Source organism: Dermacentor variabilis, chromosome 8 (assembly GCF_050947875.1).
Source record: "Dermacentor variabilis isolate Ectoservices chromosome 8, ASM5094787v1, whole genome shotgun sequence".
NCBI lineage: Eukaryota > Metazoa > Arthropoda > Arachnida > Ixodida > Ixodidae > Dermacentor > Dermacentor variabilis.
In genome coordinates this window covers 15950256-15973238 of record NC_134575.1, presented here as the reverse complement: position 1 = coordinate 15973238, position 22983 = coordinate 15950256, and the positions used below count along the sequence as shown (strand labels likewise).

General features: G+C 47.4%; 1 protein-coding gene across 2 annotated transcripts in view; it reads left to right on the top strand.

Annotated features, from left to right (window-relative positions):
* LOC142589699 (uncharacterized) overlaps positions 1 to 17381 on the top strand; it is a 224779-nt gene extending 207398 nt beyond the window's left edge. For both annotated transcript variants that reach the window (XM_075701245.1, XM_075701246.1), the window contains exons 3-4: positions 16 to 220; positions 9321 to 17381. In XM_075701245.1, coding sequence (XP_075557360.1) covers positions 16 to 220; positions 9321 to 9495 — 380 coding nt within the window. In that variant the 3' untranslated portion in view covers positions 9496 to 17381. The remainder of the gene's footprint in view (positions 1 to 15; positions 221 to 9320) is intronic.
* Positions 17382 to 22983: the final 5602 nt, after the last annotated feature.

Sequence of the window (22983 nt, the reverse complement as noted above, 5' to 3'; positions counted from 1 at the left end):
TCTCCGCGCGAGCAGAGGACGAGGACGAGTGCCTGACGTGCAGCGTGTGCGAGCGCTCTTTCGCGTCGGGCCGGCGCCTGTCCCAGCACCAGCAGCGCAAGCACCACTTCGGCTGCCCCGTGTGCGAGGCACTGTTCCCCTCCCTCCTGGCCCTCGAGCACCACAGGGAGTCCCTGGAGCACTGGTCGGACGACGAGGAGAGGCAGCCGTCCCGACCCAAGTGAGCTGGTTCTTAGTTCGCCGCTAGCCTGTATAGATGTCTGTCTATTCCGCTAGACAAATCACTCTGAAAGAGATCTCCAACTATTCGCCGGTCTTGGCGCAAGCTGACAGCGTCATATGCCAGCAAGCTTTGTAATGTCGTCATCACACCGCCTAGATTTCTGCCATCCTTGACTGGAATTTCTTGCCGCCTAATTCTGTAACTCTGAGTAAGGGTCGACTTACGCTCTATCCGCGGCAGCGGTGTGCCAGTTTCGGGCATGCGTGCGGAAAGCGCGCGGAAAGCCGTGAGGACATTCGTAAGTCCGCCCTAAGATACGGACCGCCGGTTATCTGCAGTGTGCTTTACACGTCCTGGCCAAGTACATTTTTTTCCTCCTCTTAATGTCAGCAGAAATGTCGGCTATTCCCGTTTGCTAAGGTTGTTGTGAACGCCGAAACGCTCACATATTCGCAACCTTTTGTTGCCCGAAGCATTCTACAGGAAAAGCGGCGGTGCTTCGCCGTCGGGGTATGTCGGCAAAAGCCCGTCTCCCATTTAGGTATTGTGGAGAGGAGGCAGAGTGCGAGCTGTGCGAGGAAAAGTGCCGCCGGAGTGGAGAGGGCGTTGGACCTTTGCCGATTGGCTGGAGGAGGAGCAACGGGGAGGCTGGAAAGGGCACCGAGGTGGCGTTGATTGGTTCGAAAGCCACGCCGTTTGTTCGGCGAAATTCCGTAAGCTTACGCTGTTTGGAATAACGGTCCGTCAGATCCGTGGAAGACGCTGCCGCAGCGTAGGAAGTCAAGTGACGTAATATTATTATTATTATTTGTTTTGAACACATATACACATATATACAGTTAACAGGAAAGGGAAGGCGAGGAGCAGGCTGGCAACTGCCACCGGAAGGGGCACAACGCCTGCCTACTCTTCTGAAGGGAGGTGACAGCAACACAGAAATGGAAGATAGGAAGGAAGGGAGGAAAGAGGAAAGGAAGAGCAACAGGGCAAATCTAAAGACTAAAGTAGAACACAGTACACTAGCACGTTGTTCCGCCGAGTTTCGACTCTGCAGCCGGAATTAAAGTGACGCCGCATCGAACAGCCTCCACAATTATCAATCACATCCATGGCTAGTTTGCCACGCGGCTAATTGTGCGCTCCACGATGAGACGCCAAGTATAGCTGCACGCAATCACCGTTTCACTGGTAGTCGGTTCACAATATACACTACAAGGTGTTTGAACCCGCCAATTCCCATCTTCGAAGGAAGAAGCGTTAGGACACAGTACAGATCACACACAGTAGGGCCGGTCACTGAAGGTCACGCTACTACAGAATGTTGAACGTTCACGCTACAAACGTGAACTTAAGTTAGTTAGCTCTAGAAAGGTTAGTAGGGCGCGATGGGCCTGATCACGTTTAGATGCACAACCACTGGGGTATAAGCATTCCTCGAGTGTCGCACACCGCAGGCCAAGGAGGTGATAGTTTCTCACTAGCGACATGCGCTGCGCACTGAAAGCGGGACACTCAAATATCAGGTGCTGAAGTGTCTCGTAGCAGCCACAAGACGCACAGAATGGACTTGCCACACGCCCTTGTCTGTATAAACGTTCGTGCACGTTCACGCAACCAACCCTCAGCTTGAGCAGTTGTGCTCTAGCGCGACGAGGCAAGCCTCGACCACGAACACGGGGCGGGAACGTTCCATTTGCGACACGCTGATCTGGATGCTGCTTAAGTAGGTGGCGACGTATCAGGAGACGAGCGTCATCAAGCTTGCACAGAATTTCTGGGCAGTCACAGTTGTTATGAGCGCAACTTGAAGCGAGCTGATCAGCTTCTTCATTTCCGGCGATTCCTACGTGTGAAGGTATCCATTGAGCGACGACAGATACCTCACGTGATGTAATTTTGCTCGCAGAGTCAGTAATGCTGCGCACAAGTGGGCAATCAAGCTCACTGCGTTGTAACCTGCTAAGGGCAGCACGGGAGTCCGTAAAGATGACAACTTTCGGTGTAGTTAACTCCTCTTGCACGTATTTCAATGCAACATTAATCGCTGCTAGTTCTGCAGTTGTTGACGAAGCTGGATGAGGTATTTGAAATATACGTCGTACTTTAGTTGAAGGGCAGAAAAAAGCTGCAGAGGCGCCTTGACCGTCGTTGTGTACAGACGCATCTGTGAAAACTTGAAGATAATCTGGAAACTTTTCGAACATGTGAGACTGAGCCAATTGGAATATTGCCGAAACAGCCATATCAGACTTTTTGTGCATGTCAGGGATTTTGAGGTAAATGGGAAGTACCTGTTTCGTGATACCTCTTGGAGGCGGAGACGTATCTGAAGCAGCATGTTCAGAAATGGTAGTGATATTCATAAATATAGCCGCCATTTTTCCCATTCGAGATAACGGGCGGTTAATGAGACGATCAAGGAGCGATTGACCATTCGATGCGCGGTGCAGACGCTCAATATGATACAGAGCTCTCTGATCTGCTTGCAGCCTCAGGGGTAACTGATGCGCTTCAGTGAGTAATGCAATAGATTGCGCCTCACGAGGTAATCCAAGCATTAGTCGAAGGGCAACGCGATGATCTCGCTCCAGTTGGGACATCAAACTATGTGGTATGTTCAAAATTGGTAATACGTACAGCATGCTTGAGAGTACAGATGACTGGTACACCTGAAGAGCCGTTGTTTGGTCGCAGCCAGCACCTCGAGCAGTCAAGGCGGCCACATACTTAAGGAGGGAGTGCGATTTGCGTCGTACAGATTTAACGGCAGGACGCCAAGAGATGCGATCATCCACAATTAACCCCAAATAACGGTGTTGTCGCACCCAGTTTATAGGCGTTTCGTCAAGATACAGTCGGCTCATCGTTCGACGAGCGCGTTGTTTAGGGTGATATGCTATTGCAGCCGACTTAGCAGGTGATATGAGCAGGCCAACTTCACCCAAATACTCCGAAGTAGCGTTGAGAGCTCTTTGCAAGCTTGCACGAAGCCGCGGACCAAGGTGCGAAGGGCCGCTTATCCACAGAGCAATGTCATCTGCGTAGACAGCTATGCTCACAGGGAAATCAGTGTCCCGAGGCAAACGACTTGGAAGTGCGGCGAGTACGGTGTTAAACAAAAGCGGCGATAATACGCTGCCCTGTGGCACACCGCACTTCACATTTCGGTATTCACTAGTTACTCCTCCGACACGCACTTTCATACGGCGCTCCGATAGAAAATTATGCACAAATTGTAGCAGACGACCCGAAATTCCCGCGGTTGCAAGAGCGAAAATAATCGCCTTATGCGGAACTGAATCGAAAGCTTGCTGTATGTCTAGGAAGAGCATGTAGGCAGAGTGCTTGTTTTCTTTAGCAAATTCGAGTGCTGAGACAAGGTCTGATATGCTGTCCAGAGCCGAACGGCGACGCCGAAAGCCACTCATGACATCAGGGAAAAAATTCAGCTCCTCTAGCCTGACATCTAAACGAAACAAGACCATTCGCTCCATTAATTTGATGACATTTGAAGTTAGGGATATTGGTCGGTAGGACTTAAGGTGCCTCGCAGGACGCCCGGGCTTTAAAATTGGTATTACCACGGACGATTTCCATTCAGCAGGGATTACACCGGCTCTCCATACTTCATTATACTCGTCCAATATACGGTCATGGAAACTCTTATCAACGTTCCGCAATGCTTGGTACGTCACACCATCTTCGCCTGGAGCAGTGCGGCGTTTGGAGAGGCTCAGCGCGTGTCGCAGCTCCTCAAGAGTGAAATCTGCCTCATCCATCTGGCAGGCTGGACCATAGGAAGCGGTTATGGTGCTGTGACTTGTCAAAGAACGAAGGTCGCTAATTGTGGTGTCACTGGATGCAGAAGAGACGAAAATGTCTGCGAATGCCTCCGCTATTACTTTTGGTGACTGGTCAGTCGCTATGCTCAATGCAGCCGTAGGATTCTTGCAGATTTGAGGAGTGCGGAGAGCCTTCAGTATGCGCCATACATTTCCAAAACCACTTCCAGTGTGCAACGAACTACACAAAGCTTCCCAGCTCTTTCGACGAAGCTGTTTCGTATGCCGCCGTATGGCTGCATCAATGCGATTGTATATAGTCCAGTCGGTGCGTCGTTTAGAGCGCTGTGCCCGTCTATAAGCGCGCCGTCGACATGCGCGGAGCCGCAAAAGCTTTAGATCGGGATTTGGTTTGCCGATACTCCGTCGTCGTTGTACTGTAGCTTTTCGTAAGCACTCACTCATAAGTTTAAATAGGCTGTCTTGAGATGGTGCCTCTGAGATCAGCTGTCGGAACTTGTCCCAGTTAGTCACTGTATAAACGACATCCTGGCGACCCGCAGTATGTGTTGGTGTTAACCAAATGGGTAGGTGATCTGAGCCCCACGGGTCGGCTTCACATGACCAGGCTAAGCACACATCTCTCGTTGATATCGCAAGGTCTATAGTGGAATGCTCCTTTCCTCTACCTATATATGTAGGTGAACCGTCATTCAGTAATTGGAGATCATTCTTGATAATGATCTCGTTAATCTCTGTCCCACGATTGTCTTGGGGACGGCTACACCATCGTGGATGGTGGGCATTAAAATCTCCGCATAACACAAACGATGCCCCACACCGAGACAATAAGCTCTGAAGTAGCGAGGTATCGGAAGAACGTGTAGGCCTGTTGTATATGCTTGCCACCGTCGTACACACACCTCTGAGGCTCACAGTAACAGCTACACACTCAAACTCATCGTCACAGATGCCGTCTGTGTCAATAACCGCGAAGTCCAAGTCAGCACGAACGTACACTGATGCTTTTGAAGCATTGCGCGTATGCGCCTCCTCCACGCACTGGAAAGAGCCACAAGCTGGTTCCGCGCATCGAGTCTGGCAATCGATATTCGTCTTTCCTTACGTTAGTTTCCTGAAGCGCTATAACGTCTGGTGGAGTCTTCATAGCGATGAGTCGAAGGACTAAATCCGCGTGCCGCGGTCGCATCGACCTGACATTCCATTGCAGCACAAAGGGGCGAGGCTGCTGACAACTGTTGGAATTGTTTCCGGTAAAACGTCTAGCGAAGGCCGTCGAGGACAGGAACGAGTGCCTCCAAAAGTTTCTCTGCTGCTGACGCTGCTGGTGTCTGGCGACCGGCGATTAGAGATCTGATGACGTTGACAAGCATCTTTAGAAGATTGACAAGTTGCACATCGTCGTTGGCTGATACCTGTTTAGGTAATGTGTTTGCAGTGCTTTCCACCGTGGTCGAAGTCTTTGTAGATACTTGTTCCGACGGTTTCGATGGAAGCGCTGGCCACGATGTGTCTGAGAGGCAGAAGTTCCGCCCCCCTACTTTCCGATGCGTTGTGTCTTTGTCACTCTTTGAACGCGCTGCCTTTCCAGTCGCTGGGGCAGCACTACGGCGACGGGAGCTTTCATCTCCTGCTGCCTTCTTTTTGGCTTTCTCTTTTAGTGCCTTTAGTTCATTCTTCAATGAGGGACATCCTTTATCTGTTGCCAAATGTTCACCATTACAGTTAGGGCACCGATATGCCTGACTTTCACAGGAATCTACAGGGTGATTCCCACCGCATTTGGCACAGACCAAATCTCTGGTGCAAAAGCCCTGAACATGACCAATCTTAAAACATTTATGGCATTGCAAAGGCCGTGGTACGAAAGGTCGAACAGGATAGCGCACAAGTCCAGCCTTTATATGACTAGGCAGCTTTCCAGAGGCGAAAAGTATCTTCATACACTTTGACGAGCCTAGCCTTCGAACGCTAATTATTTTGCATGGTGGCGTGCAAACGATCATGTTCTTAAAGACGTCGTCTTTGAGATCCAAGTCCGCATCAGATACGACACCAGCTGCTATATTTGTACCCTGTGGTATGTAGGGACGAGTGTGGACCCCACAGATTTCAGACAAACCAAGTAGAGTTTGCACCATCTTGTCATCAGTTGTGTCAACAGCAATGACATTTTTCCAGGGGTTCACGCGAACCTCTTGGATTAGGCCAGGGGCAAGTTTGAAGAAGAAATCATTAAGTTTCTGTCGAGGGATAGCATTCAGGCTTACCATCGCGTCGACGGGAATGAAAGCTACTGTTGTAGTCTTGATGGTGTTGTATATGACAGTCCCTTCACTTGAGGACGATGCGGGTGACGTCCGTCGTGGACGGCGGTGCTTGACAGGTATGAAAGCATCCGAATCTTCAGATCTTGAGTCAGAAAGCTCGGAATCAGTAGCGTCGGATCCTACTGCCGAACTGAGCCGCTTCCGAGCCGCGGGTGGTCTATGCTGACCGCGGGACGTGTCCAAGACCATATCTTCCATGGCAAGCTCCGCGGGGAGGATCTCCCAGCAGAGTAGAAGACTTCAGGGTTCAGCACAAACGTCGTTGCCTGTTACTGATGCACGAAAATAAGGTAAATAGAGAAAAACTGCAGCACCAGAAGAAAACCAGCAACCGAGCACAGTAACTTCGTCCGACGTAATAGTCAGAACGGCTCGAAATAGTCACTGACGCCCGATGTCGCCAACCAACGTCGCCGAGCGGCCGATATGGGGAGAACTCGTCGAGCATCCCAGACTCTCGAGCAGAGGGCATAGCATATAGGTTTACATATATAGTGTAGGTACAATATAGTTGCCCACACATCTCAGTCGGTGTAACCTGAGCAGTCCGGTAGCTTTTCTGAACACCTAATAGAAATCTCGATGGGGAATACATAAAGCGATATACTCATCATGCATCCGACCTTACAACAATGCAGTTCTTAAGGTGCTGCGAGTTAAGTTGCTGGCGGAGGGCATTATTGGTACGAACTGGTTGATTGAGTAGTGTCAGGTCGCATAAACTGCATGAGCATTCTGCTTTGCGTTGTTCCTTTCTTTCTATAATGGCTGTTAAGCACTTTTGCGAGAAGTGCTCATTGGCGGAGTGCTAAGTTTCTCTAACACCTCATGTTGTCATCATTTGACAATTTAAGCATTTATTATTAGTGAACAAGTGTCAGAGACAATAGTAGTAAGTACTATTATCAGTATTAGTAAGTACCAGCTGTCTCACACTATCCTAATATGTTCTGCTTCATTCGGTAATTTGTAGCCGATAACTGCTAATAAAACATTCGCACCGCCATAATGTCGCATACCAAATATGTCTCTTTCTTAAGGGTGGGTCTTTTCATAAATATAACGCTTGCCTTGTTCCGATGTAGCATTGCAAGTTACTACGGAGAAATTAGCCTTGTTAAAAACTTGCACAAAAAGGTATTTTGTACTACATTGAAGATGTCTAAAGTACACACTGTATTTTTCTTTTCTTATCGGCGAAGAAGTCACATCATCGTGACACATTTGCTTTCTCCATTGCCCTTGTATATGTCAAAGTTGAGCACTCTTTTGTCTCGTTGTATCATTGTTGCCATTACCCTTGACTACTCTGCCATTTGTTGTGGGTAAAAAGAAACAAAAAAAACGCATTGTTTGTATTGACGAGTTGTACAAACTGGCCAAACTGGCCAAGAAGAAAGCAAGATATAGAAAGCAAGGAAATATGACCGATTAGAAGAAGAGCCACGTGGTCGCCACTTAATTTGATGGGACCCGAGAATTATCCGGCTGTCTACCGTTCGCAGTTATGTTGGGGCACGGCATTGTATGACACGGCTTTGTGTTATCATCGCGGACAACACCGGGATGTTGGCTTCTCTGATCTAACCTGAAAGATCTGGTTTTCCTCCCGACTTGTCGTCTCGGACGCTTTCTTCTGTACTTCTGCTCGTTCCGAGTAACGCTCCACGGAATCCGAATGACGTGCTTGTTACCATCAGCTCCCCACGTAGCCGAAGAAATGTAATTTCTCACGCGTCAACCTTCCCCCTCATCCCGACAAAAAGAAAAAGGAAAGCTCATTACCGGTGCGACACATAAAATGTGCGGGGTGTCCTGGTTTATTGATTTTTCAGGCTTCAAGCAATGCGTATAGTTAGCTCTAAACAGGCTAGAAAGAAGACATTTCTCGTTGGTGAAGATTTCGGGACCATGGCATCGCATATCAGAGCTGTACAAGGCATCAAACTCGCTGACGCGATTTATGAAGGCAACCGGACTTAGCGACCATTTGTAGTACAGAACAGATAACTTTCACTACGTCAGTGACATTAAATAAGGAAGGAATTTCGGTGTTTTACGTGCCAAAATCACGATATGGCTACGAGGCGCACTGTAGTGGGGCGCTCGGTATTATTCTCCACCACCTTGAACTTTTTAACGTGCGCCCAGTGCACAGTACATCGACATTTTTTTACGTTTCGTCCCTACGTAAATGCAGCCGCTGTAGCCGGGATTTGATCCCGCACCCTCGGGCTCAACGACGCAGCGCCAAAGCCACTCGCCACCACAGCGGATAGGTCAACGACATCGATGCACGACTTTTTCTCAGTCTATTAATATTTTCCTCCCCTTTTTCCCTCATTCCCTAGTGCAGGGTAGCCGACCACGTGCTCAGTCGCGGTTGCCCTCCCTGCCTTTCATTTACGCTTTTTCTCTCTCCAAGTCGCTATAGCTCGAACCTCCCGGGAGAATTGGTACGAACTAAGCGAGTCTCGTTTGAATCTTACGGGTCCTAGTGGTACGTACATATTGAGAACGCGATTCAACAGAACGATTGCAGGATGATTTTGCCTGTGCCCCCCCCCCTGCTGCAAAGCATGCCAGTACTAGAAATTCTTAACGGGCTATAGGGAAAATATGGTAAGCCGCCTGTCGTGTCTGTACCACGACAAAGCCGCTTAGCCCATGCGACCAAATGACAGGAAGGTGTCAATAATAATGATAATAAAAAGAAAGGTTCTGCAAGAGAAGAGGGGCTTAGCCGACCCAGCCCTCCCTGCAATCCGTGAGCTGCACACAGAAAGGTGGAAAATGGAGTGAAGGAAGCATTTTTTGTTTGGCACATTGTGTATTTATCATGAATAACTTCATATAATTGGCACTCGCGTTATTTCGTAAACTTTCCTTTTTTTGTACAAGTGCATCCCTCTTGTCCATGGGATGTCAAATATAGCAATCTCGTCCCCCACGTTTTGTTCCCAGGGCACCCGCAAAGCGGCAGCACCGTGGTGGTCGGACCTGCGACGTCGACCTGGACGACGATGATGACCTGGACGATGAAGAGGACGACGAAGACGAGGAGTCGTCCGAGGAAGACACCGACTCGGATGGTCTCGAGCCGGGACCCAAGTCGCAGGAGCTCGAACGGCTCTTGTGACTGCTGCGGGCGGGCGCCGCCCCTCCAGCAGTCGCAAGGGACGGCGCCAGGCGGCGCTGCTGCTGCGGCACTGACGTCACCCGCTACTGAAACACTCAGACGGACGGCAGACGACAATGGCTCACGACGAGGTGGCAACGCAGTAACCAATGCCGAGACCCTTGCACCCATGACCGCACAGGCAGACGACAACCGTGTGCTCTGTAGATCAAATACCGTTGTTTGCAGGCTACGAGTAACCGAACATCCTACTTTGTCGTACTTAATTATAACAATAGAATACCCGGCATTTCAACGGGTGGGAGCTTTTGCGCCTGTGGAAGTTTGCACTGATTGAAGAAAAAAAGTATTTTTTCGGGGCGTTGTGCTCTTTGATTGCCTAAAGATTTGACTTTGGCATAAAGAAAAGAACAAAGCCCGCAATCGCTCCATGCGACGTGTATGAATGCTTTTGTGACAAAAATAAGCATTTGCACCGAGGTGCCGTGCAGAACATCTCCCTTGTAGAAAACTATGTGCGGTACCACACGTCGCTAGATTAGTTACGTTGTTTTTCAAGGCTGAGGCAAAAACAAGGCGGCGTGTGTCAGAACATCGCGAACATCCGTGGTGTGAACGGTATGCGAGCACACCACATACTTCTAGCGTGGAAATGCGCATTTCTAAAAACTTCGAAAAGCGTCTTGCGTAAAACTATAGTGTACTAGAACACTGTAGTACAGCGTATCGAAAGCTGACACTGTGAAGATTCAACAATCATTGGCTCACGTTTTTTTGCAGGAGATGACATCATTTCCTCTTCTCAGTGCAAATTAGGCGAACAGCGTTGTCATTGTCCAGCATTCTACAAATGCGACCAACAGGTCGCGAGCTCTTAGTGAACAAGGTCCACGGCAGGGCTGAGGGGTTGGAAATTTATAAAAGTCGCTACTGTGTCACGTCAGTGCTCTGAAGCCAAAGAAAGCCTAAATGACAAATATTCATACTACGGTGTAATAGAATATTCAGCTTTGTCATACAGACCACATATTTCAGCATTTCTAGGAGCCAGCCATCTTACTGGTGACTGGGGGACCAGACGAAAAAAAAAAAGACAACTGCGATAACGCTCAGCCTGTTATTATCGCATGCTTGCTGCAAGTGCTCGCTCTCCATGTCTTTGTCGTCAACTGCCCCGCCATCAAGCTGGCAGCCCAGCCAACACCACCTAGACAGCACAAGGCCTTTTCACTCCGATCCACGACGTCATATTACTTGGCCCGACTGCCATAAAATCTAATGGGGATGCTCCCGAGTAGGCAACAGCGATTTTTACGTCACCGCTGTCATCACGCCAGTCTCGTCAATGGAAATTTCGGGCCAGGTGGCGTGACGTCATGAATCGGAGTAAACAGGCCTTGCGGCTATCAAGGTAGTGTGGGCCCAGCGTAGGCTTCGCCAAGAGCTGGTGACTGGGGTCGAGATTTAGACTGCTTTCTTTAAACAGTTGTGCGAGAGTAACGTATTCTGCTCCGTAGACCTGAACCTGTTACCGGCAGCCAGCGCTCTGGTGCCAGTTTGAAGACGGCGCAGCCGGCGACAATGCCATGGAAGACCTAACGCTGAATGTAAGTAGGCGTTAAGAACAGGCTCAGAGTCTTCTGCGGTTGTACTTTTGCTCTTTCGGCCAGTTACCACAGTTCCCGGCAAAAGATGGCTGCCGCCTCGAAGGGCTACAAACTGCGGTCGATAGGCACCATGGACTGAAACTTTGCAAAGTTGGCAACAACGCCATACGGCAGGGCGTTGCGAGTGGTGGAAGAAAAAAAAATTGAGGGACGCAATCAACATTCGCCACGACATCTTCGATGGCGCGTTTATCGAGCCAGCAGCGTGCCAGATCTGAAAATGTCCACGTGCACATGCTTCGTACGACTCGCCATGCTCGCGATTGAGATTAGAAGCACGAACATTCCCGATCACGAACATTCCCTCGCACGTAACGTTCAGACGAACGAGCTGGCGTGAACGCTTGTCGTTTTCAATGTTGTCATTTACAAATGAAAGCGTCGGAGTGCCCTGTAGCAGGCGCGAGGGGTCTATACGGTTTACTTGGACACACCTAGCTCCAACACAGGTCACGGCTTTAGGCACGAGCCAGCATTCATTTTTTTTCTCATTCAGTCGTCATCACTCGCGAAATGCAATGACGGCTCACTTTTCTATTGAACCGCTCACTCAACCAGTTTAACTTCGCTGAAGCTTGCCGTTCTGAGACGTGTGCAATGCGGTCTCGAGTGCCTACCGTTCACAGAAATTCCGCGACCTGTTTCACTACGTGAAACTTGCACGTGAGACTAATGCCGCTGTGGTGGCTTTCAAGTCGACGTACGCTACACATCGCCTTTTCAGTCGACCGAAGACGTTGTAACCAAGACCGCCGGTAGCTTCTTTCCGAAGCTTCGGTGCCCCACCACATGCCTTGTCGAGAAAGAAATACCTCGCCAACACGTATCTAGTTCTATAATAATGGGTTGCAGTTGACACCCCATCTGTTTATCAATGTGCTGCATCAGGGCGTGTAACTCTGTACCTTTTGTGATGTGATCGTCAAGGAAATTTAGGTAAACGTTTCTGGATCTATAGTAGATCTCCCCTCAGCACAGCGGCACCACACGCCTTGCTAAAAAAAAATGAAAGACCGCCCACTAGTATCTATATATGTGAACAAATGCCTCTATACTCGTTGTGACGTAATGTGCTACACAGTTTTCATAGTTCTAACAGGCACCCACACGATAACCTCTTCGGTGAGAAAGCTACGTTGCTCATGATGAGCATGTGACTGTGAGGAGGGAAAAAGAAAGAGGTATTTGTGAAAAGTAATTGCGATTTCATGCTGCTTTCAGATAATCTGTTCCAAGACATTTGCGGCTGTATCTCTGCTGTGACGTCATATTTAACAAACTGTTCAGAAGAAAAAATAGTCTAGTTTAAACGCACTACCCAACAATTATTTAAAAGCGCGCTGGTAGTCGGAAAGCAGCTTGTTCACATATTCCCTGCTGATAAACAAGAAACAAGTAAGTATGTAATGACTTCGTACTCCATGTAGTGAGGAACGTCTTCCAGATAAAACACTAGATATCCAACAGGACACTGTCCGCATATTTTTGCTGCACCTCTATTAATGTGTTCGCACTGACCATTCCTTGAAGCACCTCTGCGAGCTAGCTCGACTGGCAAGTTCAATTCTGGCTATGGACATTAGTTCATTTCAAGACGGAAGAGTCCGTAAATTGGCCGTCACACATTTGGGTCACGATGCCGGCTGTGTACAGCACACCGCAGAGCTGGCACCTGACATGCCTTTTTGTAGTGTGGAAAACGCTCAAGTCTTGACCGTACGCCTCACTTAGTGCCAATGAGAATGTATTTCCCGAGAACTCGCCAAGGAAGCCGTGAGTTTCGATTCGACAAAGCTGGCGCATATTTTTTTCTTTGTACGAAAAATTTAGTCGGAATCGTTATCGGCGGTTCCCGAATCCGAAAAAACCTTTGCCTGATGTGATACGCGTATGTTTGTGCCAGCCTTGGCACAGGGCTTTGCGAGATCCTTTCTCAATATATCCCATAGGCCCGTTGAGAGTCTGCTACGGTGGAATGCTATGGGTCAGATTTCCATAACTTCCAACTGTTGCGTTGTGAACTTACAGCGCCGAAATTGAAAGCACAATTTGAATAGCTCTGTATTTCCTCCGAAAACACGGGGAACGCGGGAAATGGAAATTCAGCACGATGAGCAAATTGAGAACAATGTAAAAGCGGCCTTGTGCCACAGCACTCCTTTATTCTCAATTCTACACCCTCTCCGCTCACACACCTTCGGTTATTTCCTCACTCGTCCGCTTTACCCACTCTCCTCTTTGGAAGAACCCTACCTATAGATACTGTGCCGAGGTAAGCATCTTTCGCCTTGAAAAAGGCAAGTACACTTGTCGATACATTAGCTTACGCTTTTACTTTGTTGTCATTTTGCTCATCGTCCGTATTTCCTCGTGGTTCTCCGCGCTAGTTGTACTACAGCGCGCAATGATAACGCGGGACTGAGACTGCGTAGTCCATCGTCTAGGACTTCAACTATCGCGGAATTAGGCGCCCGGCTGTCGAAGCCTAAGGATGCAGTGTTGCTGGAACATAGGCTGTATTTTGGACGGGTGTTTTTCTATACGACGCACCGCCTTGTACCGGACTGGCCCAAGAATAGTCGATGCGCGAAGGAGCGGCACTGTATTGGCCAGGCAGTACAGCGGCGTGCTCGCTGGTGCAACCATGGAGTATCCGACACAAAATTACTGGAAGGGAACCCAGCGCTGCAGGAGAGCTGAAGGCAGGGTGCTTGAGCCAGCGCGGGAATGCTGGGTACTAATCTGATACGCGTAAGCTTCGTTCTGTTGCCTTCAGGCGGCGCTGTGGTTTCGGAAATGGATCGTAATGAAGGAAACATCGCATTTTAAATGAACCGATTCGCGATGATTGTGCGCGTGCGCAAAGTCTGATCGCCCTCGTGCTGGCTTAAAAAAACTATATCAGGATTGTGAGAAAATGTAGTCCGAAGAAGGCAGCTAAAGTGTAATAATACATTGAGAAGAATCAATAACCGTTGGAGAAATAAAGTTTATTCCTAACCTATCCTAAGCATAGAGACGCAAGCGCAGAGATTCGACAAATCCATGTAGTTGCCGCATGGGTGTAGAAAGTAAAATAGGAAGAAGCATTACGGCCCGTCGCCAGCCTTCGACATCCAACTTGCCGTATAGCCATGCCCTCCGCAATTTCTCTCCATCAATAAGTCGGCTCAACACGGGACCCTCTCCTCTGTGTGCTCCTGATATGCCTCCAGATGCACAATACCCGTGAACTCCCATTTATTACATCATGCTACTAGGCCCAAAATTTCTATTTCCAAGCCCGGCATTACAAAAACGGTGACGTCAAAAGTCATCGCCGCTTACTTGGGAGCATTCTCATAAGATTCTATGGCAGGTGGACCAGGTGGCATGCCAGGTACCAGTGCACATGCTTTGTGCTATTAGGAGCGGTTCAAGTACCATGACCTTGCGGTTCGGTTCAGGCTGAAGTGGCCACCTTAACACTTGACTTCACGTTGTCCCAGCACATGACGACTTGCTGTTGGCACGTATGATGATATACTCGTTCGAAAGGCTATTCGGGCCGAATATCACGGTGAGTCCATCTTCCAGGGTGCTATGACTGTACTTCCGCGTTAATTTTCGACGTGAATTTCCGATAGTCGTTGCATAACCGCCCATGATGACGTCGGTTGCGATAGTAAGCCGCATGTCTTCTTTCGACGTCAGGTCTTGCCACAACTTCCTGATGAACCCTCGCATTTTGAAGGCATGATTGCGTGTACTCACGTACCTCTTATCCTCGAGGTGGTTCGCTATAAGCGAATGTTAGCTAAAGTGTTCGTATGTGAAAGAAGTGCTTGCATGGTCGTGAATGCTTTCTGTGACGCCAAACTTTAGAGCCAACCTCAATGCACTGTTTTCCGTAACTATGTCTGATGAAACAAGGGCCCTTACTTAGTTCATGCCGTGGTAAATATAAAGACTACCGCGATTATTGCGACTTTATTGTTGACTGAGACGTTTGCAAAGAGGAACACATCTTCAGCGAGGCAATGTTTCCAGTATCACCCTATATTGCAAACTGTACATCACACAACACCCATTTGTGACCTCATCGTTGAAGCTTGTTTTCCTGAGTCTCGTTCCGAAAACTCACTGCGCATGCCTACGGATTGTTTGTGTAGCTTTACACGCGAACCACAGAAGAAGTCACGCTTCAATTTCGAGCTTTTTTTTGTTGTTAGTGGTGACCACTGTTTCGTTAACAGAGCAATCGCAGTTTTTTTTTTTGTATCTGTAAGGAATTTTAATGCATCAAAGACTACCCGCAAAGCAAACGTATAGGTCTGCTGTTTATAACTGCCAATCCTTCGTTCACCAATTGCACACGCGGCTCTAGGTAAACAATAATTAGCGTAGACAGGTGCTTTAATTCATGTCTTATTTTGATGATGAACATTGGAAAAATGCAATTATTGGTTTGCAGACTTTCTTGTTGGCGTTGAAGTTACGTGCACGGAGTGTTATCGATGACAACAATTAAAAAGAATTCCGTTGACATTGTTATCGCGACCACGTCCCGATAAACCGAAATTACCATCGTCTTGCTCGAGAAGTTCGACTACTGATTGAAACTTGCAGCAGGAAAGAAAAACAACAAAAGAAACGTCAGTTATTCTGCATTCTCCAGTGGCTGAGTAAAATATTGTCCTCACTGTTAGCTCCAAGGCGAGAATGTATCACGCCAGCTGCCGCACCCGCGAGAAATCAGACCGAGAAATATTTCAGCCGTTTAGATGACCGGTGCGTGCAACCTCCCGCTGTTTCTCAACACCAGATTTCGCTTATGCGTCGTTTTGTAAAACTGACCACTTGGTTTGGATCACTGTTTAGTGCACACCCTCCACGATAACGCTGTAGTCAGTTGTGTGATATCTTCATGAAATAAAGCTTCTTGTTATTAATTGAGATGAAGCAGATTGCCCAAGCTTGAACAATACTCTTTGGGAAAGCAAACGGCAGATTGCCACTGTGGCGATCTCTGGGTATTTATAACCTGCAACATCCATTTGCGTCTCCCTGCAAAAAAATTACCTTGCACCCATTTTTAGTAACAGGAAAAAAAAAGTACGTCCTCTTGTACAGTCTCCACGATTTATTTTTGGTTAGCGCAATCGACTGTCCCTATCTTCTGTCTTATATAAGCACTCTGTCTTGTGATAGAACTTACAAATATTTGTAAGGATGGTGCCATGTGTTTGGCTAGCGTGTGTGCCTACATGTCCAGCATAATTGGTGTTTGCTAAGCGTTATTGCCACTGTTTGTAACCTAAGGCAATGTTTGCGAATGCTTAGCCATTTCGCGCTGAGCGCATGCAACTGATAGCACAGAGCAAAACGGCACACACAGACACACATGCGCACACTCACACGCACACACACGCGCGCGTGCTTCGACATGATAAGCTGTCAAGATAAGAATGAAAAAGCCGTGGATGCTATTGACAGTGTTGAAGCTTAAGGCGGGGCGTGTGGTTTCTTCTACAGATAGTTGCATATGAACATACTGTTCAGGGCATTGAATATACAGAATGTTTCGTAAATAGAAGCACCAGATATACAAGGCTCTCCCCCTGTTTCAAAAACCGGCGACACGTTCTGGCAGAAATTTCAGGCAAAGCTGGGGATTTTGCGGTGATGCAGTTTAAGTATAGCACGTGGCTACGTTGTCTTCTTGTTCAAGTTAATATATAAGTTAGTATCTTCTGCGGCGATGCTAAGCAAGAAGAGCGCAAGGTTTTCGAGAAAGAAGCGTGACGAATGCATCACCAAACTAGCATTTTGAAAGTGCGTTCACCGTAAAATGCCACATCGGCGCAAAATTCAATGTTTAGGCACGAACAGGCGAAGTCACTGGTTTGGACGGGAAAGCCGCGCATACCTGGAGCTCTTATCTAATCAGCAGTCGCTACAATTCGCAACCACGTAACCCTATCACGCATACTCGTGAATGGTCGTTGTGTATTAACAATAAAAAACAAACCCTTGTACTCGCACTATGTGCCCTCAACGTGCTCACTAATAACCTCAGTTAAGGTTCTGAAGAAGCGTGACATTTGGTATGCGTGGAACTCCATAGGAGAACCACGCGACCTACGTTTTGTGCGTGAATGACGAAGCAGAAAATGTTGGAGATGAAATGTTACTGTGAACGAGATGTGTATACCGTGACGTTCAATAAAAATTTGTCAAACTCGCTGTGGCTTACTTTGTCATATCCATATTATTTTAAAGGGCCTCTCAACAGGCCCTACCACAAATTTTAACGCGATAGTGTCAAGAGCCCTGTGTCCCAGAAAATCAGGCGTCGGCGTTCAGCGTCCAGCGCCGGCCGTCTTGTGATCGAAACACCCATTCCGAACCACTTACACATGATTTACAGACACGATAGCGTCGGATTTTATTCCGAAAATATACATGCCGTAATTACGTAATATACGTAACATAATTATGTTACGCGGAAACTGAAGCACAAACTCCCTTTTCAGCGTTTCTACCATTCACAGAGCGGTGCGCGCGGTTCCTTGCAACACCATCCAGATGGCGCTTGCCTCCTCTGCGAATCCGCGGCCGACTCAAGAGGCCGCGTTTCTGCGAGAAAGCTCGCCCTTCGTGCATAGGGTTCGCCGCCAGCGTTTTCTGGTAAACATTGTGGTTACATAAGCAGCAGTTGCCGAGAAGCGTGCGAAGCAGTCAGGGATCTATGAATGCTATCACTTTCCACTCTTAAAGGCGAAGCTTAAGCGTCCTAAAAAATTTAGATTATACACTGGAAGCTGTAAAAACGCCATCTAAGACGCGGCTTGCGGAAATCAATCTTATTGGAGGAGATGGAAGAAATTTGCTGACCTGTTACCATGCCTCTATAAGGCGAGCTTCACTACAAGCGGCAATGCTCTCTCCCTCTGCCTCCAGTAGCGTTCTCAAGCGAAGTTCCTTGCCTTTAATTTCAGTGTATGTTCGAAGTAGATTTTATTTTTCGACTTGTCAAATATTTTACAATACAGTGGTAAGCTTTAGGAGAAAATGTAACATAACACTAAATTTCGACCGAGCCATTGCACGTCGAACGGTGTGTTTCTATGCTGGAATAGAACTCCACTATGTTATCGAATTCGCCACCTTGTAAGCTCTGTTAGGCCCAGAGGATTTTTACATCCTCTGTTATTGGTTGCAGACTGTTGACTTACAAAATCTGACAATATGGCTGAGTTTGACAACGCCCCTGGCTCCTGTCAGCGTAGCAGACCGATGCTTTATGCGTTAGTGAACAGACGCTTGCACGCAACAGAAAATATTAAAATCATACCATTTGTGCTTTGGTGAGAAGGAGGAAATAAAGAGAGAAGGCAGGGATGTTAACCAGAAATGCGCCTTGTTGGCTACCCTACTCAGGGGTACGCGAGAGAGGGAATAGAAAGATGAGATAGAGTGAGGGGAGGGGGAGGAAAGGATGCGGGGAGCTCGCGCACGCAGACGGAGGGCCTGAGTGAGTCAAAGTCGTTCACATAGGCCAGTCGCCCTCAAGAAAAACGAAAGTACCTTTACAGCTTTGTGGGCCGACGAGCGAAGGGGACGGTTTTCAAACAGCACCTGCACAGACAACGGCCGATCGTCTGGTCGTCGCAATGCGATAGATTATGTTTGTCGTTCTGATTCAGATCGATAATATTGGCACAATAAATGTTCCATGTTCTCTTCGACGCCGCAGGCGTCCCATGCAGCACTGTAGCTCAGTCCAATCAAAGTAGTGTACGCCTGAGCTTTGAGATGCTTGGCACCTGCGTCGTGCAGCAACAATTTCCTTATAAAAGTGACTGAGTTTCAGTTTCTACTATCCTTGCCTGTAGTGGTAGTGAATGCTTTTAAAGGCAATGCGACGTAGGTCACGTCTGAGACGTGGCGGGCCATGAGATTTTTTTCTAGTTCCAACAATCGCTTCCGGCGCATGCTACCAGCAAATGCACAGCCTTCGAGAATAGTTTCCGTTACGAGTAGGGAGCCGTCGAGGGCACCATCTGTTCGCACCACCTTCGGGATCACCCCAGGTTGCGACAGATGCCCCAGGCTGGTGACAGAAAGGACGCGCCCGGTGTCCCGTGTTGCCTAACACTTCTCTACTCGACAAAAGCGAGACGCAAGTTCACGCGAATCCGCGCGCCTCTCTGTCGCGTCTGCGCTCGACTGCAAAGTGCAGACGTGCAACAGACGCACAAAACGACGGCACTTCAACTAGACGAAAGTATAAAAAAAATAACACAGACGAGCATGGTATGTACACAGAGACAAGCACAGTATGTTTACCATACTGTGCTTGTCTTTGCGTTCTTTTATTTGACTTGTATATTTTCATTGTCTCGGCCTCCAAAGTTAGCTTCGCTTATTTTGACAATCTCCTTCGATGGTTTTGCAACAAAGTTGTTTTGCTTTAAAGGCACAACTTTCTTTTGAATCAGTTGCCCCGTTGCAAAAGTGCGTTATTACTGCAGCACCAGCCTCGCAACGCGCTATTTTTGTTATTCTAATTCAGTTTGCGTAAACATGCAAGCCTTAGAATAGTTTGTCAGTTCATGGTGTAAAAAGCCGTTTTGCAAGTCGTTTTGTGGATAGCATAGTGGGGAAAGCGTTAGTACACGTGAAGTACGAAGGAGCGATTTGGGAATTTGACCATGTAGTGGAAAGAGGCGATGCGTTTAGTAGGTGTACCTTGTAATACATTGAATAGAAAATGCTTTCGACGACCGTTTGGAAGCTTGCCTCGCATTTTTTCCTTGCTTTGATGTTTGTCTTCAGAAAGAAACCACGCGCCTGTAACTAACTTGCACGTTACAGAAAAGGCATCGTGACGCATTTTGTACAAGGTACGACATTTTCAGAGGCAATTTACGAAAGCACTAGCGTGAACTTCCTGTGGCGACGGTGTTTGTACCCAATGTTCGTTATGACTTCAAGCTTCACTACGGGGAATGCAGTCATTGCATTTTTGGCCCTCTTAATGGATATTTTCTGCATCGGTGCCTTTTGATGTGAGTAGCAGACGACATGTGTATGTGTGCAAGGCCTTTTGTCGGTTCTCGTGCAAGTTTCTTTCCAGTCTAGTTCATTCTGAGAGCGCAGACGATCAGCGTCAGTGGAAAGCACGCGTACAAACCCGTGAAAAGGCGATAATATGCGTGTTCCTGAGATTTACTGCAGCCATTTTGAACTTGCAAGATGCATCAGTGATTTAGTGAACCGCCCCTTCACGCGAACGGTCATCTGTAGGAAAGGAAATGCTTCAAAACAAGTTCTGAATTTAGGCAAGCAGCGCATTTTAGTCTTAGTTCTTGAGAAAAATGCATTTCATATAACCGTTTATGATTGCATTTCGTTCGCCTGGCACTCAGTGCTCAGTACACCATGAATTAGTTAACAGCTTCAGCCTACTGGCAGTCGTAGAGAGCAAGATTAAGCTAACAAAGGCGGTTATCGGAATGCGATTGGGCGTCTCAGAAGGACCCACGATTTTGGGGTCGCTCTAGAAAAATAAAAAAAAGGATTGTCAGACTCAACTGCAGCTGACGTTCACGTAACGCGAAGCATTCCATAACCATATATCGTGTTAATGTCGTTTTCACTGATCCCAATAAGCTACGTAAGATATGTGCTGCCATGCAGAGAAAGAAGGAGCAGATGAAAGGCAAAAAAAGAACAGATATTTATCCAGTGAAGCACACCTAGAACAACAACTTTACTGACTGTCGTATGGGTGTGGTATATAAGGTTCCCTTAAGCTGTGGCCATTTCTACCTAGGGCAAACAGGGCGGTGTATCAATCAGAGGCTAATGAAACATAAAAGGTCGTTAACCGGTGGATCGCCTCCTAATATTATGCGAAGCATATTTCCTTACATTTCCAAGACTACCAAGATTGTAACTGCACGCCTAAGTTAGATGAACGCGCGATATTGTACAGCCATAGGAATGAAGATACGCGTCTTATGGTTGAGTCATGGCATATCAATACTGGCGGAAGTGCGTGCGTGAGTCAGCCTTCTATTACATTACATAAGAAAAAGATCAAGTGCCTTAACAGTTACCTATCACGTAGACCGGCACGTGTACCCGATTGAAACGCGGTGCTACCTTTCCAGAGCATGCACAGATGAGTTTTGTCTTCTTTATTGTCTCGCCTCAGTGCTTCCTTCAGTTGATAGTCGGCGTTCGTGTTGTCCACTTCTATTTTGTGTCCGTGTCTGCACGCCTTACCCCTTCTTTGCATTAGGAAACCCATACGCGTTCCTCGAAAAACAAAAAAAGAAGCTTCGCAGTTTAGGAAAAATTCTTCCTGGTTCGGGACACGAACCAGGACAAATTTCAATGTTAGGAAGCTCCCGATTTTGCGAAAGTTTGATAGCTCCCCGTCGATTGCGTGAAATTGGTATCATAATTAGTAAACTCAGTGTTCCTAATGGCAAGATGTAAGATTGAAATCAAACTGAAACCCAGTGGCACACACTTAGTGTACATACCGAGTAGCCCCTGTGAAGTATTATTTTAGACCGCAGCATTATCGAGATCGGCCCACCAATAGAGTAAGAAAGACCACGCCTGCAAAAAAGTGTCTGCACTCAGTCAAGAATGCTTCGCGTTCAAATTAAAAGCCAGTCTGCTAGTGATCTTCACTTCTCACGAAGCTTGTCGTGCCTCCCGTTAATTAGTGTTTTCATCGTTACCAATCATTAACTACAATCTTGCTGCGGAGCTCGAGGAAAAGCCATTGCAGTGGAAAGCGCGAAATCATCCTTGAAGAAAGCTGAGCGAGAAAAACAACAACAAAAACGCAGAAAGCTGCAGAGTCGAGACAACCCCTGTATTAAATAGGTGGCGCCCAGATAGCACCGCCAAGCAGTGGCTCCTTCGAGAGAATGAAGCCAATCTCGGAGGTCCTGCTTTTGTGTACTGCAAGCACTGGCAGCGATGAGATAATTTGGAAATACGTTACGGACGACGTGGTTTGGATACCACCTACGTGTTTAAACGCTAATGACTACTACGATACTTTCACCGAGGAGATTCAACGTCACGAAACACTCTAACTGAGACTGTTCAGGACTGAGCATCACGTTTGGCCGGCTGAGTATCCTTGACGTCCGTGAAAGGATCAGTACACGTGAGCACTATTTTACTTTCTCTTTTTTTTCACTCTGCCTCTATCGGATTGCGAGCACCGTGATAAGAAAATCCGACTCGCTACCCTATGTTTCTTTATTTGTGTTACCCTCAAGGACCAGAGACAGATACTTTCCTTTTCTCTCCTTTAATTGCGTACGTTTTCCAACTATTCACTCACTCACTCACTCACTCACTCACTCACTCACTCACTCACTCACTCACTCACTCACTCACTCACTCACTCACTCACTCACTCACTCACTCACTCACTCACTCACTCACTCACTCACTCACTCACTCACTCACTCACTCACTCACTCACTCACTCAATGAATCAAACCAATCAATCAACTATTGTTTAAATAATTGACTAATTAACTGCATACTTATTGAATTAGTCAATATTTTTTATGTATCGAGGAACAACACTGAGAAACAAAAAAGGACAATTAAGGCAGAAATGCAAAAACTAGAACCAAAAGTTATGGGATAAAAAAATATGATAAAAAACTAAAATGGACCGGATCAACACCTACACAGTGAGCAACAATACAGCGACAACGTACAATCGAGAAACGGAGCTTATATACGGAAGGAGAGAGGAACTATATGAGACGATAGGTTAGGAGTGAAGCTAGAA